The 21,155-nt window shown below is 39.0% G+C and overlaps 1 protein-coding gene across 1 annotated transcript in view; it reads right to left on the reverse strand.

Moving 5' to 3' along the window:
- The window catches only part of slc25a13 (solute carrier family 25 member 13), a gene marked incomplete at its 5' end in the record, with an annotated part of 47,299 nt that extends 31,728 nt beyond the window's left edge, over positions 1-15,571 (reverse strand). Inside the window, 3 exons of the mRNA XM_088928603.1 lie at positions 5,778-5,893; positions 14,401-14,543; positions 15,512-15,571. Coding sequence (XP_088784729.1) covers positions 5,778-5,893; positions 14,401-14,543; positions 15,512-15,571 — 319 coding nt within the window. The remainder of the gene's footprint in view (positions 1-5,777; positions 5,894-14,400; positions 14,544-15,511) is intronic.
- Between the last annotated feature and the right edge of the window lie 5,584 nt (positions 15,572-21,155).

Consider the following 21,155-nt stretch of genomic DNA (forward strand, 5'->3'; position numbering starts at 1 on the left):
AAACTAAAACACAATACAATGACATCCAGACTTCCCTTAGGCTATGAATTGTGATGCCTGGATTTCAGATCTACGTGCCAAACGTACACCACAACTGCTACATGTCATGAATACTGATTTAGCATTATGTGCCCATAAGTACAGTTTAAAGTGACTAAACTGTAAAAAACACAGACAAAAAGTTTCCACTGGGCACTGGAACCACTACCCTTTCCATACACCTTTAACTCGAAATGCTCATCTGGATCTGGGTATAGACCTTGAATATAATATATGTGGGAATCATTGTAGCAGCCTCTCCACAGTGAGGCAGACATCAGTCCTGGCAGTTCTGCATCCCATCTGAGACAGCTGCATGCCTCACATTCTCCCTTTTACCAAACCCAGATTTTTTAAAGCTTGCCAAACAGGTCTGAGATACCTTGTTTCCCCAGACACTATCAAGGCATTTATTTTCTGCTGCCTAATATGCTGCTTTTCCTCTTATCGTACCTGCCACAGTGTCTAATTTACCAGCCAGATGTGTTGTCCTATTGGCCAGGCTGCTCCACCCATTGAATCAATAAATATCATTTCCTAAATCATTTGCTACATAATGGACATCATGGAAGCAATTCCTTTTTTATGTTCAGATTCACTTCCACTCTTTTTATACTTGCTTCCTTTTAGATTTGAAATTTGAAATACAGCACAGTACAACAATCATCACAGAAAGGAATACTTATTAGAAAGACAAATGATATAACTTAATAACAGAAAGTACTAAAAGTATGTTACTGTATATACTAATTGTTACAATTCTAATAAACTGATGGTAGAAAATGAGAAAAAGTAAAGAACAGTAGGGATAAAAAGCTGCAATGACGTTTATAATATTTACAACTCACACACAAACTCAAGGTAAACTCTGAATGTGCAGCCGATATGAATCACTGTAGTAGCTAATCCATCACCTTTACTAATCAAAGCTAATTATAAGTCAGTGTCAGGCATCCCACATCATTAATATCACTTATTCCTCGCTACACTTGCATCCATTATAAAAAAGCAGCTGAGTTTTGGTAGGGGTTTTGTCAATCCAATGCCAATCAGACAAATCATTAGCGCTAGGCTGGACTCTACAGGTCCATGAACCTAAAACGCTACTCTTTGTACCGTAACAACATAGCAATAAAGTAATAACTATGAGCTAAAATAAAAGAGATAAAATTTTGTGCACAACATGTGGAAAACATTCAAAGAACGGAACAGAAAAATGGAAAGACTTCTACAGCACAGCGTAATAAATTTTGACTGCATTCTGTAGGGCTATTTAAAAGCAAGGTTGGTCATATAACTGAGAACTGGAGAAATGTCCTTATCAAAGAGTATTAGATAATCTGCCTACTGCTTTCTAGGATCACTGAAAAAAGCACAGCCTCAAGCAAAGGGCTGACAAAAACTGAATGGGCAAGGGGTTATTTTTTTGGTTACAGCCTTATGTTCTTAACTTTATGCATGTGTACATGTACCACAAATTTCAAAGTCCTCTGTTAGGGTTAAAGCAACAATTTTACAAAGTGCTGGAGGCTTTGGCCAAATTTTTGAGTGCAGAACTAAAACAATGAAATTGAACAATCCCAATGCACCACACTGCTGAAACCATAGTAAAATCAGGAATGGTTTGGAATAATGCTCTGCACATGCAGTAATGGCAGGATAAACATTTTAAGTAAAAAAAACAAACATGAGTGTTAGCATTAGAGCAACTTTCTATTTATGTAACACATGCTGTTGCTATTATAACACACATACAACATATAAAAACATAATGAAATATGTTATTCAGACACAAATGATATTATCAGCTATATTATTTCATTATTGCAACACTTTAACAAGGGAACAAAGTAAAAAATAACAACAAAAACATCTTGAAAATATGAATCTGTTTCTTATTACGAACACATACACAGTGTTTAAAAGACCTATTGAAATTAAGTCTGAAAGTTTTGCCCTGGCCATACATCTTTAAAACAAGACAGCTCAAGCTGCTTTTTCCTTTTTAATGAGGTAGTAAATATACAGTATTGCCACAGAGAGCAACACTGCAGAGTTATTTCAGCCCCTGGATTTATATTATCAGCTTTTATGTACTTGTCAACACGCTGTACAAAAAAGCAAAGCTTTCTGTTGTTTTTTTTTTCATCTTGTTGGCTGATGTACAAACAAAGCAGTATGGATTTCATACAGCAAGTTTATTATAACTCTGTCTGACTGTTATTACTCTATTAAAAACAGTAAGAATAGAAGCTTAAATCTTTTGAAACTTCTCTTTCAATGTCTAGCTTGGAAAAAAATATTCAAGGCAGATTTCAAATAATGTTTGATTAGTTCTTTCAGAATAGCATTTCAAGTTTGGAAAAATAAAATTCACTCCAAGACATCCCAGCTTTATAAATTATAGATTTCATATCGCAATTACAATTCATCATTTGGGCACAGTTATAGTATTGAGTAAGTCATGAAAACCAACAACGTATTGTATTGCAGGTTTGGGATCTTTTAAATTCAGTATTGTTGTATTACGAACCAGTACTATAAAAGATTCATTGGTTTTTCAAAAAGTAACAGCTTTTCTTTTTTACACAGGCTTTGGTTAGTTCTTTCATCCATACAAACTCCCACCCATTATCCAAAGCTGCTTATTTTGGGCAAGGGTCACAGTGACGCTGAGACTACCCTGAATCACAGGGGTCAAGATGGAACTACACCCTGGATGGGACATCAGGTTGTGTGCACAGGCCACACACAGAAAAGAGCACACAGGGACAGTTTAGAGGCACCAATTAACATACACAGCATGTCTTTGGAAACTGGGAAGAAAACCAGAGCATCCAGAGTAACCTCATGCAAACATGGAGATAGTTCTTTTCATTAGCTGAAAAATTATTTTCAGACTAAACTCCTTCTATTTTTCTGGCTTTGGATAGATCTTCTCTCTAATTTCACACAGCTTCAATGTACCATTAAGCACATTCATTAACCTTTAAAAAGCACAAATAAACAGCATACCTTTTTTAATTATAATACCCAAATGTCTTTTAATTAAATATTTTTAATTAAAGCTTTTAAATTTGAAAATTTAAATATGTGCATAAAATCAGCTGTAATCATCATACTCCCCACTGACTAGAACAATTACAGCAATATTTCCTTTTCGCTTCTGCTTGTGCTAAAGTTCATCGCATTTCAAATAAAGTTGTGTGGTAGATAAACATGCAACACTAGTGACAAGGCAAAATAAGGCCATCTAAATTAATTACAGAATCTGGGATACGCATGTTAAATACCTAATCCCACAATACCTCCTCTTCACATTAGTACTTTATACCATTAAGGTAAGCATGTCAATCAACCTGTATTCCCACAGAAGCAAATACCACATATTCTCAGCAGCACAACTCTCATCATTTAGTCAGTCATGTTAATGGCACCCTCCAACTTGCAACACCGCTTTTCTTAGTTATTGTGTAACTTTTATGAAGGCAGTTCATATAGGACATGAGAATGTATCAAAAACAAAGAAATCAACTATTAAGTAGAAAATAAATGAGTGCAGTGTGTTTAAAACAAGAACAGTTAAGTAATGACACATCCTAAATCTGGGTTAGATTCTTTTAATTAACTGACCAATTGATTTGTCTTTTAGAACCAACTTTTTGTCGTAATTTTAAAACAGCTAATGAAGACTGATTCTAGTACACCAAGTTAAGGTGTTCAATTTAAAAAATGCACAAAATGCATGTAATTATATGCTGTGTTTGTTACAGTACCTTCTAAATACGAACAAAGGGTCATTTGTAATGATTTTCACGTTTGGAAGAAAAATCATTGCCAGGACAGGAGGTGAAACCCATTTTAATTTGATGCTCAAAATGCCAAACGTGCACTTCATTTCCTCAGTAAAACCTTTGACATTTTCTCCCCATTGTCATTTTTTTTTCTTCTAGGCCACTGAAATTTCTTTTAAGTATCATAAGCAGAGAATCTGAAATGTTAGAGTTTTCCCAGGCAAAGAAAATGACATGAACAAAGAAAACAAACATTAATTTAAATGATTGTGTGTATTAAAACAAATCTTCCAGTGGCTGTTACAGGGTCTCGGTATAGAAACTTTCACGAGACAGTATCATCAGTGACATTTCATACCGCAGATTGATCAGACATCACAGGGCTTCTATAAACTGCCGAACTTAAACACTATTCTTCAAAAATTTAACATTGAACATTTTTGACTAAATTAAGACTCAAGTCTTGGCTCCAGAAAAGGCAACAATGCAAAATTCGTATGAACAAAGTAAAAAACTATCGAAAACAAGATCACATGCAAACAAAGAGACGAATATGGAGATTTTACAGAGTACAAACCATTCAAAAAGACTTGGATCCAGAGCCATTTCTACTCCTATACTCTGCAAGGTCTCATATTATATAGTACCCCACATGGATTAAACACCACCTCCTGGCCTGTTGTTTTTACTTCTGCACCAGTACCCCTTCAAATTAGCAGTTGCAAATATTACTGACTCAACTGCGACTGTACATAGTGCCCTGGTTACAACAAGCAGTCCACTGCCTCTCAATACACAGCCCGATTAGCACTGCTTTGAAAAGAAGTCAAGCGAAAATGTAGACATAAATGGAAATTTTACACATTACACTGGGTACACAAACCTTTGTATGTCTATATATACATCTTTTAAAGGAACATGCAATAGGTTTATTCCATGATGAAAAGAGAAGAAAGAAAACACAACTGTGGAGCCGAAACGTGTTTTCTTTCTTCTCTTTTCAGCCTGGAATAAACCTTTACTTGTTGCTTTGCAGCCTACGCATGCTGACACAGCTACCCACCTGAACCATATATACACCTTTGTATATGAAGTGTGTAAATGTTTCCCATGCCCTTCATTTCAGTTTAGTTGTCATATGCACAAGTGCAATGCAATGCTTTATACTTTATAATATGCATCGCATGAAAGAGTGAGGAAACAGGTAAGCTCAGAACGGAATTTAGTCAAAATACGGGGATTAGCACCCCTTCTTTTACTAACAGTGTCCTGATCTCTTAAATGAACGAGTAGTCTGCATCTTAGATTAACTCGTCCAAAGGACAGCACCTCTTGCTGAACAGTGTCCCTCGTTACCATAGCGGCATACTGGTTGAAATATTCTGGTCCACCAATGCTACTAACAACAGCAACCTGGATTTCACTGGAGGCCTTCCATCTGAGCAGATCAGGCTAACAGACAACAAGCAGGAGGACGGGGTGCTTTTCTGTTACAACAGTCCTGGACTACCTACTGAGACTCAGGTCTGGGTACGTCCCTGAGAAAATGACATAAACAGCATCGTCTAGGAAAGTGGGAGAGGCAGTGTGCGAGACCGCCAGTTTAAGCGCAGTGCAATATAATTTTTAAAGGTGGCTCCTGTGCTTTAATTTTATTTTTGTTTCTAAACCTGTAATCCCCTAGTTTTTATAACAAGGACATGTACAGTATTTTTCACATCATGGCAGAGTTGCTAAGCCCAAAGACGCTGAGAAGAGACACATTGGACAAATATCTGCCGATTTCTTTAGTGGGTCTATATCCTGCTAAATTTATAATTATAGAGAGTGGCGCATGTCAGCTGCACATTTAAAAGGCATCTAATGTTCATATTGTGCTGCGCAAGCACTCATACGTTTGAGAGTACTTGGGACGCGCTCATTATCACATACAGAGGTACTCACCAAAAGTTGTCTCCCCATTGCCTGTTTTATCAAACAGCTGGAAAGCAACCAGAAACAGGGCATCTGGTGCACACAGCACTGACTCAAACGCCAGGAACTCCTGAAAAGAAATCATCCTGAAAGAGGGAGAAGGAAACAAGAGGGAAAAATCAGAGTCGATTTGTGCCATTTGTTGTCAGAGGTTATCTGCAGGCATGTAGCCTCTGACTGCACAAGACTGTTGTCTTTCACATCTCAGCGTGTACATGTAAGGACTATGTAAAGAATATAATTATATTTAGATAAAACAATTCTACAATGTTAAAGGAATGAACACAAGGCAAAATGACCATAAGGTCTATGAGACATAAAGCAACAATTTTGGGCCAAGGTGAGTCTTATTACTGAGAAAGAAAGAAGAAAAACAACATAACAGATGTGCTGTGGAGTGAAAGGTATGGTTGAATCTATATTGCACATTCAATTGTAAAAGGCACTTTCAAATGACAGTCCTCATAACACATACAAATGATCTTTCTATTGATTAACAAATCTGTGCAACTCCATTACATAAAATCAAATCAGTTTCTTCCAGTTTCTGTGATGTACCGTACGTGTCCATGTTCTTTCACTGACAGGAAATCTTTTTTTTATGACAGCATACTTTCATGGCATAAAAAAATACTTTTATCGTGTAAGGTAAAGTCTTTTTAAGAGCTAAGGGCTTGTCATTTTTATGGTAGTAAAACCATAAAAATTAATTACAAAAAAGAACCTATGGCAGTAAAATGAATGTGAATATAAATTAGTAGACCTGTGAGCTGGGCACAGTTTTTTTAAGGTTATTCTGATAATATCTCTGATGTACTAGCACCCTAATTATGGCCAATGCTAGAAACAAAACTAAAACATAATTATTTTAACATATCAGGTCTCACGGCCGGTATTCATATAAAACTTTCACTTGACTTCACAATGCTTTATGAAAAGCACTCCATACATACGACACGGAACAACAGGAATATTCCGATAGAAGAAGTCAGAAAAGAGCATGTTTTAACAAAGAATAAAAAAAATACACGTAGGACCTCTACAAACACCAAAATATTGGTCCAGTTCTTATCTTCATAAACTGCAGGTTTCGGAGTTTGTTTTTCATGACCACAAAAATAAATGAACTCCAGTTCAGATCCTTAGTAAGTGCCATGCCATGGGTATTCCTACACAGAATAAATCTTGGGAACTCAATTCTCATAATGTTGTAAATTACTCTAAGTCCCCCAAAAAACCTATTATGGATTCGTAATGACATAACAGGTTACCGGTTGAGTATAAACAGGTATTTAGATTTTCAATCAGTTAATGCAGTGAAAAAGGCACCACAAAAGCAAACCAGGCAGTCAGTTATTTATTTAAGTTCAGTTCAAAGTTGTCTGAACTCCATTAAAAATCTCACAAATGGAAACAATCATTATGAGAGGTCAATATTAATGAACAGGCTCAGTAGCATGCATCTCTAATTTATTTCAATTACCAAAAAAGCAATTATTATGTTTTGTGGCTACACTAATTGTTACTTTTGAAATTGAGTTGTACGCTTACAGCATGAGAATGATGCACACAGTGAAGTAAAAGTAATGCATTATTAACACTAAACTAGCAACAGTGAAATAATTTAGAACAATTACAAAGCTTATGTATTTTTTGTTTTTGTTTTTGGCGGGGGTTGAGAAAACAACACTGAAAAAAATAATGAACATTGGTCATATTTTTGCTGATCTCCAAGTCTCAAGTCACATGGACACATTTTGTGTCAAATGAAAATGATTTACATAAATGTATTTTAATATTAATTCTCTAAAAATATGACCCATACTGCTCTGTAATTATTAGAAGTAGGAAAGCAGGAGCAGAAGGAAGGACCATATACTGCTTGCTTGTGCACCTTATATGTTCAACTACATCCATCAATACTGAAATAAAAAACCTAAAACAATAACTCAACTGAAGATTAAAGACCTGTCTGCATTATGAAATTTTCTTACTAAATGTAAAGTTTGGAATATACCTTCAGTCAGCAAACAACTGTCAATCTATCACTTACCACACAGTATTTGCATTAAGACTGTGTTCGACTTTTTCTTGATGAATCAAGAACTGACTTCTGTCAGTGACATATCCAAAGAAACTGTATACTTGAAACCACGAAAGTGTGTTTGGGCAAAGTACAGTGATTGTTTTTCAGTTAGAATATTCAGTGAAACTTATAACACTGTAAATCTGTACACTGAAAATGGTATACAAAAATACACAATGTATGCATTGTTCTACATTGACTGCATCTGAGATTAAATTTATGATGGCTGATTAATACTGCCTTACTCCTGAAATCACAAAAACACTGTTTAGTATTAAGTAAATTAAGACCACAGTTACCAAAATCACTCTAAAATACCTTTCAACCAATCAGCTTATGTGGCAGAGAACCAGGAAGTACATGTTTGATTTTAAATATAATATTTTAATTCATACATTTTGTTATGGTTTCTGCTACAGGAAATTCTTAAATGGTTTGAGCATGTACTGAACAGAATCACGGGCACAGTTTTAATCAAAATACAGTATAGTTCAGATGCAAGCAGCATGTTAATTTTCTTACTAGGCTATTATTTTATCACAACAGAAAAGATTTGGTTCAACTTTTTGACAATCTTGGCCGTCGTTGGAGATGAGTCAATTCACAGAGAAAGCAGTTTGAACACCCTCATTAATTGTTCATTACTCTTGGTCTGGCTGGGGAATGGATAAGCCCCAGTTTTGCAGGAATATCACCCTTATGGTGTCAGGTGGCTCATTTTGCGAGATGTCCAGATGTCCTGTGTCAAAGGGTCTTTAAGAAGCCGACTTCAAGATCACTAAAAATCAGGATGGTGTAAAAACAGAATGGATATGCCCATTTTTTTAAAAAGGGGGAAAGTGTTATTCGTGCCGATTCATCTACTTTCCAATGGGAATGGAAAATGATAGAGGCATTCCCATGCTCTTTGACACCGCTGTGCGGGACAGAAACAGTGAAGCTAAAGTGTCACTCATGGGAAAATGATACAGCCCTGTGGGTGTCAGGTAATGCTCAGGTGTTTTACGTCTGGTACAGCAAGACAAGAATCATCAAGCAATTTCTAATCAGCCCAGTGGTGGTGCTGCTTGGACAGTCCCTCACTGCCACACTACCAGAACGTGAATGTGTTTTACAAATGTAAAGAAACTTCTGTATTTCATTAGGCCACATATGATGGTGTGCAAACATAACACTCAGATTTCTGGGGGGGAATTATGTTTGATCACTTAGAAATAACATGAACCTCCACCATCACCACTAACAACACTTTTGAATTTAGCCATACCACCAGCAGCCAGCAGCCATATCACCCTGCAACTCACAACTGGCACCCAGTACCTGGATGGGAGACCTCCTGGGAAAAACTAAGGTTACTCCTGGAAGAGGTGTCAGTGAGCCCAGCAGGGGGTGCTCACCCTGCGGTCCATGTGGGTCCTAATGCCCCAGTATAGTGACAGGTACACTATACTGTAAACAGGCGCTGTTCTTCGGATGAGATGTAAAACCGAGGTCCTGACTCTCTGTGGTCATTAAAAATCCCAGGGTGTTTCGTGAAAAGAATAGGGGTGTAACCCCAGCATCCTGGGAGAGATCCCCATTACTTGTAAAGCGCTTTGAGTGGAGTGTCCAGAAAAGCACTATATAAGTGTAAGCAATTATTATTATTTTTATTATTAATGTGGTTCGTGTTATTCTTCTATGCTGTTTAATACTAATGACTATAAAAAAATAAATACATAAAACAAATAAAAAGCATTATGTACCAGAAATAATACAGTGTTGCTGTACAGATTTATCACTGCCAACCAGGGGAACAGGCCCTGCTGAAACCTTTCTGGGAGTGCTTGCATTAAAGGCCATGGATGCCCGACATTACTGAGTGGACTTCATGGCCATTCATGGCTATTTTCCCTGCATGATGTCTTTTACAACGTCTTAACTCCTCAAAGGCCAGGGCTTTCTTCCTTCAAAAGAGCTTTCAAACAAAATGTCACGAAAACACAAGAAATACCGTGCAGCGTGCTCCGCCTCCTGTGGAATACACTGCCCTCCTACTTCACCACTGATTTTCACATGCAGCGTGAGGGTTATGGATGGTGTTGGCAAACGGACACAACAGCTCATTCAAAGAGTCTCGCTGCGCAGACCCCAACACTCTTCGCAGCCGAATTAAAAAAAATAATAATGATCCCTGGAAATGATCTTCAGCTGCAATCGTGTTTTCCTGTTTGTTCAAGAACATGTACATCCCAGGCTCACCGAATAAGAAGTAAGGTTGCAAACACGAGGAGCCCGCACAGCCCATCCTGCCCACTTGGCAGCTAGTGGCGATCGACCTGAGGATCTCATCCAGCTGTTTCCTGAAAGAAACCAGGGCTAAGGTTTTGGATGCCAGAACATGGGCTATGTAGATTGTTCCAGACTCCCCAAACGCTCTGGGTAAAGAACTACCTTCCGTCCTCACTCTTTCCTGGCCGCAGAGGCCCATGTAATTTCCACCTGTGACCTCTGGTTTGTGTTTCAGTGTGGACACACAAGGCGTATGCTGAATTGACTTTCTCCGTGTCTTTGAGGATTCTGAATATTTGGTCCCCCTCACAGTCTTCTCAGATTGAGACTACAGGGATTAAACTCTTCTTTTTTGTAGTGGACATCTCCTTAAGCCCAGCAATGCAACTGACCCCAGCGAAGCAATATTTCCTTTGGAATGGGGTGACCAAAATTGTTCACAGTATTCTAAATGAGGTCTTACCAGGGCATTATTCAATTTTTACCATAACATTATTTGATTTAGGTTTTATGCTTTTAACTGTGCTTTGTTTTAAATATTATGCATTTAAGTATATACCCTAACACTCTTTGCTTTTTTATTGCTTTCTCACATAGTCTAAAAGACGGAAATGATGTGTCTTATCTCCAAAGCATTTTTCAGAAGTGTCCTTCAAGCTCGGTGTTTTCACTTTTGTATTAATAGTGTGATTTTGCTACCTGCACCCTGCACTCGCCTGCCCAAAATGTTGGCCAGGTTTTTTGATATGATCAAATGCAGGCTGGATCAGCAGTCAGACAGGCCTTGCATACATCAGTGAAGAAGAAAAAAAGGAATAACAACACATCCGAGCGAGTTTCCTAGTTTCCGCGCTGTCACTCGTGTGGTCCCTGCCCAGAGGTAATTCAAGCACCTGCCTTAAACCCACCTCTCCCCGCACCTCACAGGCAGCAACAAGGTGACGGCCCAGACTTTTCAATTATTTGCCCTTTTCCACTCAGGTCTGTCAGTGCACAGCATACTGTATATCACATGCAGGCTTTCCATGGCCTGTGTATGGAAGCAATTCATTTTAAATCAGCAGAATTACTTCAGACGATTCTGTCACATTGTTTAATGATATATGCACTCACTCAAATAGTATATTTGCTTTATGCTAGCTAAAAGAAACCAGGGCATGGCTGGGTAGCCTGTTCCACACCCTCACAATACTTACAGCATGTTCCTTACTAATGGTACAGGAACGTATGCTTAGAGCACCATAGCAACATCAGGAGGAGAGTCTGCAGAGTCAGAGGTGTTATACCCATTATTATAATAGCTGTGAATAATGACTAGTTCAGAGAGGAGGAGCAGTTAGTGACCCTTGAGATACTGGGTCTTCATCCCCCACACCAGGCAAGACAAAGACCATTTATATCAAATCGAATTTTCCTAAAAGAAAACAGCTTTCTTTTGATTTCATTTTGACCTTGTCAAACAATACATTTATCGCAATTCGGTTTTATTTTTTTTCTAATGCTTTGCACAAAAAAACCTCACCACTTTTTTTTCCAATGAGCCACCATTCTTTCATGTAGCCCTTATTCTGCAATTTCCCCCCAGTGTGCAAAGCCTTCATCACAAATTCATGTGACCTGCAGAAAACCTAGATCTGGGCATTTTGAAATCATGGGTTGGTCTAAATGAGAAAGAAAAAAAAATAATTTTGAATGTTTATAACTCCTTGTTAATTCTAAGTAAGAAAGCCAAAAAATAATCGTTTTGTTTTAAACTGTGCAGGAAAGTACTTATTAATAAATGGTTTGATTATGTTTTCAAGTTTCAGACCTTGCAAAACATTTGCATTTTCTATTTGTATTTCAAAATTAATCAGTTGCCTATTCAAAATAAAGGAATAAGTAATAGGTTTGTTCCATGCTGAAAAGAGAAGAAAGAAAACACAACGTTTCGGCTGTGGAGCCTTCTTCAGGTGTGTTTTCTGTCTTCTCTTTTCAGCATGGAATAAACCTATTACTTGTGCCTTTGCAGCCTACGCATGCTGACGCAGCTACCCACCTGAACTATTCAAAATAAATAATAGCTATAATATTGGATATTCAAATCTACATTTTTTTTACTTAAATAATACAGAGAAATCTTAAAATTTCTGGAGGCTGACATATGGGAAGAGCTCAGGACAGATTGTAAAGATCAACACTGCCAAATCCAGCTGCATTCAAATGAAGACCACTCTTTAGGCTGATTAAACCAGCAATTTTTGAGCTTATTATTTTCAGTCCTCTAAGACCATGTTTAGATACTGGTCTGCCCATGATTCCTAATAGATTTATACCCTAATAGCAGTAATGCAAGCATTTATCTGTATTATGATTCACACAATGCAGGACCTGAATAGCGATTTTTTACAGTCAATTACAGTGCATGTGTGATTCCTTCTGTTTAAAGAAGCTTTAATAATGTGTGCAACATGACCACATGCACTCTGCTCTGTGCTGAACACAGGTAGTTGCCAAGGTAACGCATTTTCTTTCTGACTTACTCCAACAATTTATTGCCCATCATTATGTATTATTAAAAACATACATATTAATGTACATGAAATAGTCCATTGAAAAGAATCACCTGAAAAGCCTTTCTTTATGGATAAAGGTTCTCATTCTTTACCCTTTGTCTCTGTTTAGTACTATAGCAGCTATACAGCACATTTCAATCCAATATTTCACAAATGAAATGACACAATTTACTGTACAATATAGCTATTGGATAATCCATCCTTTTTAGCCTGGCTAGACAAACCACACTAAGCATAACCAATCCGACATCACTTACAGGTTACTGTCTTGAACGATTTACTGTTATCAGGAATGCACACATTATAGCTGGAAGATTTTTAATGTTTAAATGAAGTCTGATGTTTTATTCTTTTGACATAGTCAGGTCATGCTGGAATCAGACTGTTCTATTTGTTGTAATCTTAAAAATAAAACCATGAATTACAGCAAACCACTATTTTGAGAAGAAATCTCATTCCATATTCTACAATGGCTAATGTTGCAGCAGCCTAGCAAGTGAGGCCATTAGAAAAGTTTGGATAGAAGTCTGAGGATTTCTTACAAAACTAAATAGCCTAAACCACTTCACTGGGTCTCAGTGTGTAGAATGATGGCCCAAAAATATTATACCAATCACATCATTAAAAAAGGAAATGAATATCTAGATTAAGGCAAAATCACATTATGGATGAAAGTACAAAGTAGTGTTTCCTCCTTCACTGTTTGGACAGGGAGTTGAAAAGTTAAACTTGCAAATCCGGAAATATGTTTCTATCAAACAACCCCATTGTGTCTAAACAACTAAAAATGAAAACTAAAAATTTTTCTTTTACTTTTTACTTTTTGTTCTTTTACTTTTTAAAGTTTTTACTTGTCATTCAAATTTACTTGCCATAAGGAACGACATGACCTCTATATTTGGACCACAACATGTTTAAATCATTTACACCATAGTTCACAGCAGATGAAACGGAGTCTCTTCTTTGGAAGTGCTGAACACAAAAGGAATGGATTGTAAAAGGCAACATGAGACAACAACTGAACACCTACCTGCGCAGAAACAACCTAAGACCTATTTGTCAAATTCAACCTGTCCTGAAGAAAAACAAGACAAGAAGAAGTGACCATAAATCTAAACAGAGACCGACGTTCCTAAATGATGATGACAAGTGTAATTCCACACTTAGTGGAAAGAAGAAAGAAGTAGTGGAAGTAGAAAGAAGAAACACAACGTTTTGGCTGCTGAGCATCCTCGGGATTCTTCTTCCTACTTGTCAGTGTCGAATTAACCTTTACTCATTCATTCGCAGCTGCTGACACAGCCCCCTGCCCCACTGTCATCATCACTTAGGGTGGCCAAACTCTTGCAGCCCCCTGAAGCCTGCTGTAGTTGTGTTACCACTTCCCTGTTCCGCACGGCCACTTGTGCTGCAGTTGCCTAGAAACAAAGACTGTGATGTCTGAGGTTGCTGTGCTGTGAGGTCTCTATTAGGAACGAAGGCACAATACAGCCCGCCTGACAGTCAAGTCCTCAATTATATTTAATTCAAGCCAAAGCTATTCCTGCCAGCGTGGGCTATAGCGAGCATCTGGGCTCACAATCTAGGCTTTGAATGCAGTTTTAATTTTGCCCCCAAAATTGAGCGGCCTGCTTACTTTCATACCCAACAATTACAGAATTTGGAGGTCAGAAGGACTTACCCATCTTTTGTCTGATCCACAACCCCTGCCAGCAGCTCCGCAGCCTTCAGGGACAGTTTAATGTCCGTGCGCGCATGAAGAAAATGAGTGACAAAATCTTCAGGGGACATGAACCGGTCATCGTTTTTCTGAATACTTGCATACTGCAAAGGAGACACAGTAAAGAAAGGTGATTTTTTTTCTTTTCAATATATTCAGTTCCTTTCAGATCTTTCCTGCATTATTGATATTTTTACACAGGTTTTAAGCCAGCTGTAATTAAATCCAGCACCTGCTGATCAGACAGCCAAGAGCTGCCAAAGAAAGAATGCAGCTTGCAGAGGGTCCTCAGCATTGTGCAAAAGTAAATACAGTAAGTTTTGTGTCTAAACAGGAGCCTTGTCGGAGCTCAAGTTAAAAATCTTACAATCCTTTAAAAAAAGCACTGAAATATTGGTGATTCTCTTAACATAGGCCTATATATTAATTGCAGTTCAAACTATAGCAACAATGCATCAGATATAAATGTTTTAAAAGGAGAAATAAAAGCATGTTGAGTTAAACCACACGATTTTTGCCATGATTAAAAAAGAACATTTTGTAAACTGCACTAATGCAAAAGGTACACTGACACATGCAACCGTTTCTTCCAGATTAAAGTTATGTTGCCACTTACTTGCTTAAATACATAAGCATTTCAATTGCATTCTACTGAAGAATTTAAAATGATGGTGTGGCCACATCACGTGGACATTTAGTTACACTGCAATATCACACATTAATATGGAGTTAAAACATATTAAAAATGAGCAGCAGGATTATCATGTTTTTGCACAACACTTTCGGACCCATGAAATTTCAGTCTTCTGCTTGAGTGTCTGCTTCAGGCTCTGCACAATACACAAGGCCAAACATCCACTAGCTCCAGCATCTGTGTATGCTCCATTGTTTTCTAGTATTTCCACATTAAGGCAACTCATGTTTAAAGATGGGTGACATTGTTCAAAAGGCATTAAAATGTGTATTATTGTCAGGCTGTCACACAGCTACAGTATTAAACTGCAAAACTGTATACAGTATATCAGCTGAAACATTTCTTCACCATTGTAAGTACTTGAATGTTACTACCTACCTTCAAAAATATGGACTTCAGCTCAGCTGGATCAGCTCGCTTGGGTAAAACCACCTGCAAAAGTCAACACCATAATCTTCAAAACCACAGACTAGATCACCAGTTTGTATTTAAGTCATTCACCCCAACAGTAATCTACTTAACTCTTTGTACTGTCATTGTGAAAGCAGCTCCTTAAACCCACATGATTTCAGATAATGATTGGTTTATATACATGCATTTAATCTGATCACTTCACTCCCTAACTAACTACTGTAACTAACTGACTGACTAATCTGATCACTTCACTCCCTAACTAACTGACTAATCTGACCACTTCACTCCCTAACTGGCCTGGAAAAAAACAAGTGGCACACAAAATACCCTGATGCAAACTGTCCAATACTACAAATTACTGAAAAATATTAGCAATGCTTTATTCTTCATGATATAAATTAATATTACATTGATTGGCAGTTGCATTTTTTATTTCAGGATAATTCATGTCATGTCGTTTACCACACCACTTTATACCATACAGTGTCACGGGAAGCCTACCCGGCAAGCAACGAGCGCAAGGCAGGGTACACCCTGAACAGGACGCCAGTCCATCGCTAGGCAAGTGCAAGCCCATCATACAGGGGGACAATTTGGAGGCCACGGTAAAGGCCGAGGGGGGAAATTTGGCCTGGACACCGGGATAACTCCCTACCCTTCTCGAGAAATGCCTGGGGATCTTTAATGACCCCCAAGAGTCAGAACCTTGGTTTAACGTCTCATCCGAAAGACGGCACCCACTACAGTATAGTGTCCCCGCAACTATACCAGGGTATTAGGACCCACGCAGACCGCACGATGGGCACCCTCTGTTGGTCCCACTAACACCACTTCCAGCAGCAACCATAGCTTCCCAGGAGGTCTCCCATCCAGGTACTGACCAGGCTCAGCCCTGCTTAGCTTCAGTGGGTAGCCAGTTGAGAGCTGCAGGGTGATATGGCTGCTGGATAATTAATGCATCATTTCTAATTAATGCATGAAATTTAAATTTTTAATTTCAAATTAAAATTAAAGAGGTTTTCAAGTTTGGAATGGGAACTGAAAATAATTGCCCGTCTGTTGTGGCACAGTGGTTGGCATTGCTGCCTCGCAGCACTTGAGCCCTGGGTTCCATTCTGGACCTGGGGTGCTGTCTGCATGGTGTTTGGATGTGCTCCCTATGTTTCCATGGGTTTCCTATGGGTGCTCCTGTTTCCTCCCAGACTTCCTGAGCAGGTGTGTGTTTGTGTCTGTGTGCGCCCTGTGATGGACTGGCGTCTCATCCAGGGTGAACCCCGCCTGAGCCTTTCGCTTGCTGGGATTGGCTCCGGCTCACTCATGACCCTGTACTGGATAAAGCAGTCTGAAAATGGACGGACTGATGACCTGTGATGTAGCACACCTGCTTCACCTGTACCTGGGGAATACCTGAGTAATACAGTCTTCTGCAGGTGAGCCATTTATAATGTTAATAGAAAGTAATAAAATGTCTCAGTTGTCTGCAGCATATCAATTTAATATGCATCTATGCCACTCAAAATAAAGAGTATATTATATCAGATTATAATTAATCTGAACTCACTACAAATGCTGACAAGCTCAACATTCTTTTTCAAGAAAGAAAGTCTTAACAAGCAACTGTATCACCAGCTTATCTCACAGAAGGAACTGCAAGCAGTCAGTAATCACAACTGCATGTCAGCTATGCTGTCTGCACAGCTGTCTCCTTCAAGGTTAGTTAAACAGGGACAATAATCAAATACTGGAATAAGGATTCAAAATAATTACAACATAAAAGCAAATACACATAAAACATATATGCCACATCAATATTAAGTCTCTATATCATAATCTATATATGTGCTGTTAAGTATGTGGTTAACATATTGCCTTTCTGTCACATCATCAAGGCAATCTCAGTTCCACCTATGAATGACTGATTCACTGTGCATCATTTTTAGGGATAAGCAGAGGTGGATACACAAGAATATTTTACTCAAATTCAGTCATGGACAACTAGAAATGGTTTAAAACTAAACTGTGAACTGATAAAGGTTTCCTCAGCTCTGTTTTATCATCCACTGGGCTAGAGTGACCTTTACAGACTGAGCTTTCCTTTGATCTGCAACTACATTTGGCACCATATCACTGGGGAACTGCTGTTGACTTAGATCTTTCCAACAGTGATGTTATCTGGACAGCTCCAGAGCATTGCAGCTTCTAGATCACAGACCCATTGACTACCAACGAGTGGAACATTTTTTTACAGGAGTTTTAGAAAAGTGCCCCTAAAAGTGGGCTAACACTTCAAGAACAGAACAAACCTAAGCAAGGCTCATGTTATACATGTTTGCCTTCAACAAAAGAAGTGCTGGAAGACTTGCACATGGAGCCCAGTGCACTTATACAAAGTCAGCAAAGTACAAGGATGGAATTAAGAAGACATTCCTCTCTCATCCACAGAGAACTGAAAGTACCGCCCCTGTCTAATGTTTTGCCATATCTGCCTTCCTCAGGCTGGCCAAAATAGGACCCTTTTATCCATTTTCAGTAACCGCCTTATCCTTAGAAGGTTGTGTCAAGCCCGAACCCAACCCAGCAGGCACAGGGCGTAAGTTGAAACTACATACTAGGAGGGACACCAGGCCATTGCAGGGCAGCAAAAAGAAAGCTGTACCAAAATAGTTCACTTGTCACATGCACCAGCTGTGACTGAGCAGAATGGACAGTTTAGTGAAGCTCAGATTTTCAAGCCTCATGCTGCACAGACTACCATGACGTATAAACTGAATGCAGTGTTATTCATATACTGTAGTGCTATAATAATTGCTAAATAATTGCTTACGTGGCTTTAACTTACAACGTGAAAGAACCAGAAATGCTAGTGTGGGGAACACCGCTGTGAACAGATGTACAGCTTTGTACAAGTCGAAAGCTACACAAGACTGTCCTCTGCTAAAACAGCAAAAAACGAGTTGCGTGAGTAGCCCAATAACCAGACCTCAATTCAACAGAAAGGATTTGGAGAGATACTTGAAAACAAAAAAGTTTACAGCCAGGAGCAGGCCCTTCAGCACACCGATAGTTAACTGATAGCTAGTAGATAACTGATCCTTCTTCAGACCGTTTCTTGAAAGAAGCCCAGGTTTCGGCTTCAACAACATGACAGCACAGTATGTTACATATTCCCGCCCCCCTTTTAGACCCAAGTACTGGTCTAAGAATGAATTATAAACAAAGCAATAAAAGCGCAAACAGAATGTTATGATACATAGTTGAAATCGCAGGGAAGTGCATTTAAAACTGAGACCAGAAGGAACGTATTTACAACAGGAGCTTTGGAAGTCTATAACAAGCTCCCTCACCATATTATGAAAGCCGACACCCTGGCTTCTATCAGGAAGAGGCTGGCGGAGATCCCTGGATCAATCAACGACTAACTTCCAAACAGGCTAGAAGGGAAAACGGCCTGCTCCAGTGGTAACCTTTCTCGTGCTCTGTGTTTAATCCTGTGTTTAATTTACAGTCCCGTTCTGTTTGCTTTTTACCGGTTCATATGACATCTGTACACAGACAATAAATAACATGCGAAGAGTGGAAGAAGTCTCTCATTCTCTGCTCGCATCCCCTTCGGCTGGTATGAAAACTGCAAGATTTAAAGGTTAACAAGCTGCCAAATTCTTCCATAAGAAACTATTATTTAAAAACAGTGCGTAGTACTGTATGTTAACTGGCAGTAACGGATTTTGTTTTTCCATTTTCTGAAACGGCACTTTGAATATTAGCACATTACATAATGAACTGTTCGTCTGGCCTCACCCTCTTCATCTTGGTTTTATCACAATTAAAATGTGAAAATAATGACCCTCGAGATTTCTAGTTACCCTTAAAAATTGCGGGACATCGCTGCATTCGGGGAGATTATCAGAATATATCTACAGTATGCGACACAACAGAGAGATGAAAAACTACCCTAGGAGCTTCATCAGGGTTTGTTCAGCTGTTGACTCAAGACAATAAAACTCTGTGCTCGATTCCCCTGCCTCAACCTTTCTTCAATCATATGGAACTATTTTCAGTGTCTAGGGCAGGGGTGTCTAGTTCTTGTCCTGAAGGCCCCATGTGACTGTGGGTTTTCATTCCAACCCAGCACTAAACCAGCTAAACCAGCTGGTTACTGGTTTAACCGGACCCATTTATCAGCTTCTCCCAGCTCTTCAGGTACTACTGGTTTACAGAGAGCTGGGAATCCTGCAGATACACTGGCCCTCCAGGACCAGGGCTGCTCATTCTTGCTCCAGGGCGACCCTAGCCTCACCTCAGCTCTGACATTTCAATGGACATGTTCAAACTTGATGGATGCTTTCATGGGTGTTTCAGGCTGATAAACATCAAAACACCCACCACAGTTTGGAAGCTTAAAGAGTGTCTGGCAGGGACAATCTTTGGAAGTGGTCACTCCCTTGTCCTATTTCAAATTGACCAAGCTGTTATTCTGAAGGTTGTTTTTTTTTTTCCTTGGAGAAAAATAATCTTTGCCAAATAAATTCAAGACAACAATATTAACGTCTAGGGACCTACAACCCCTAATGCAAGATCATTGAACTCTTTTATTCCCGAATCGTACGGCTCTTTCCTGAATAACTTTGTAAATCAAGTCCTGGACGGTTATGAGCACAGTAGACTTATCCTGTCACCGTGCCGGCATTGTCATGCCAAAGACAGCACCACACGTAGCACAAAAAAACAACACACACATCTGAATTGCTGTGCATCGTGTAAGCATTTCGACTGGGTACCAAAAATAAAAACTAAAACGCTCTGCAAACCTCATAACGGCAACACCAGTACACTGTCTGCTACAGTATATTCACAATGTGACCTGATGTCTCAGTACAATGTCATTGAACCCAAACTGCACAGCATCCTCTCGGGCGGATGAAAGCTGCGTTCGTGCCTTTCAAAATGAGACTTACTTGGTCTCGCGTGTTAAAACAGCAACAGCTGATGCAATGAAATATTAGACTCGATTCCTTGCAATCGGTGTTAGCAGAAGTAAACTTACCTTAGCAGCCATGCTTAAGAACTCCTCCACATTGACTCAGGCTCAGCTCCTTGCGCGTGTGACGTTCCCATGGAGATCACGTGAAGACTGAGTACCGATTGGATGGACAAGCAACGCGGCCGGAATTGTGCACGTGATAGAAATCAATAAGCCGGCCTCGAGCGTGTGATCGGAGACGGCGCCAGGCGTGGCGTCTCGCAGCAGGTAGAGGAGTTAGTTTTTAACTGGGTGTGTTTGCATGATTCTCCGGCGTGATAAACTCAAGTCAGGTCACTGTGCATTGTCGTATCCAAACATGTGATATTTAATCCGATTGTGAAATGAGACGAGATTTGATTAGTTTCACATTTTGCAGTAAAATTAACTAGAATGTGTAAAAAGGGTGGGAATCACGGTAGATTAATTATCCTTAAAATTATAAACGTGCAGTATTAAACGCCTGCAGCTACGGCTGCTGTTTCACAGTACTTTATTCTGCTTTAAAATTAACTCAGACACTTCATACTGTTTCTAAATTTAGTAAGTTCACGACGCAGATGGAGTGACCCTAATCAGGTCAATGTT

The sequence above is a fragment of the Atractosteus spatula genome, chromosome 12 (genome assembly GCF_055471065.1).
Source record: "Atractosteus spatula isolate fAtrSpa1 chromosome 12, fAtrSpa1.hap1, whole genome shotgun sequence".
In the NCBI taxonomy this organism is placed as follows: Eukaryota; Metazoa; Chordata; class Actinopteri; order Semionotiformes; family Lepisosteidae; genus Atractosteus; species Atractosteus spatula.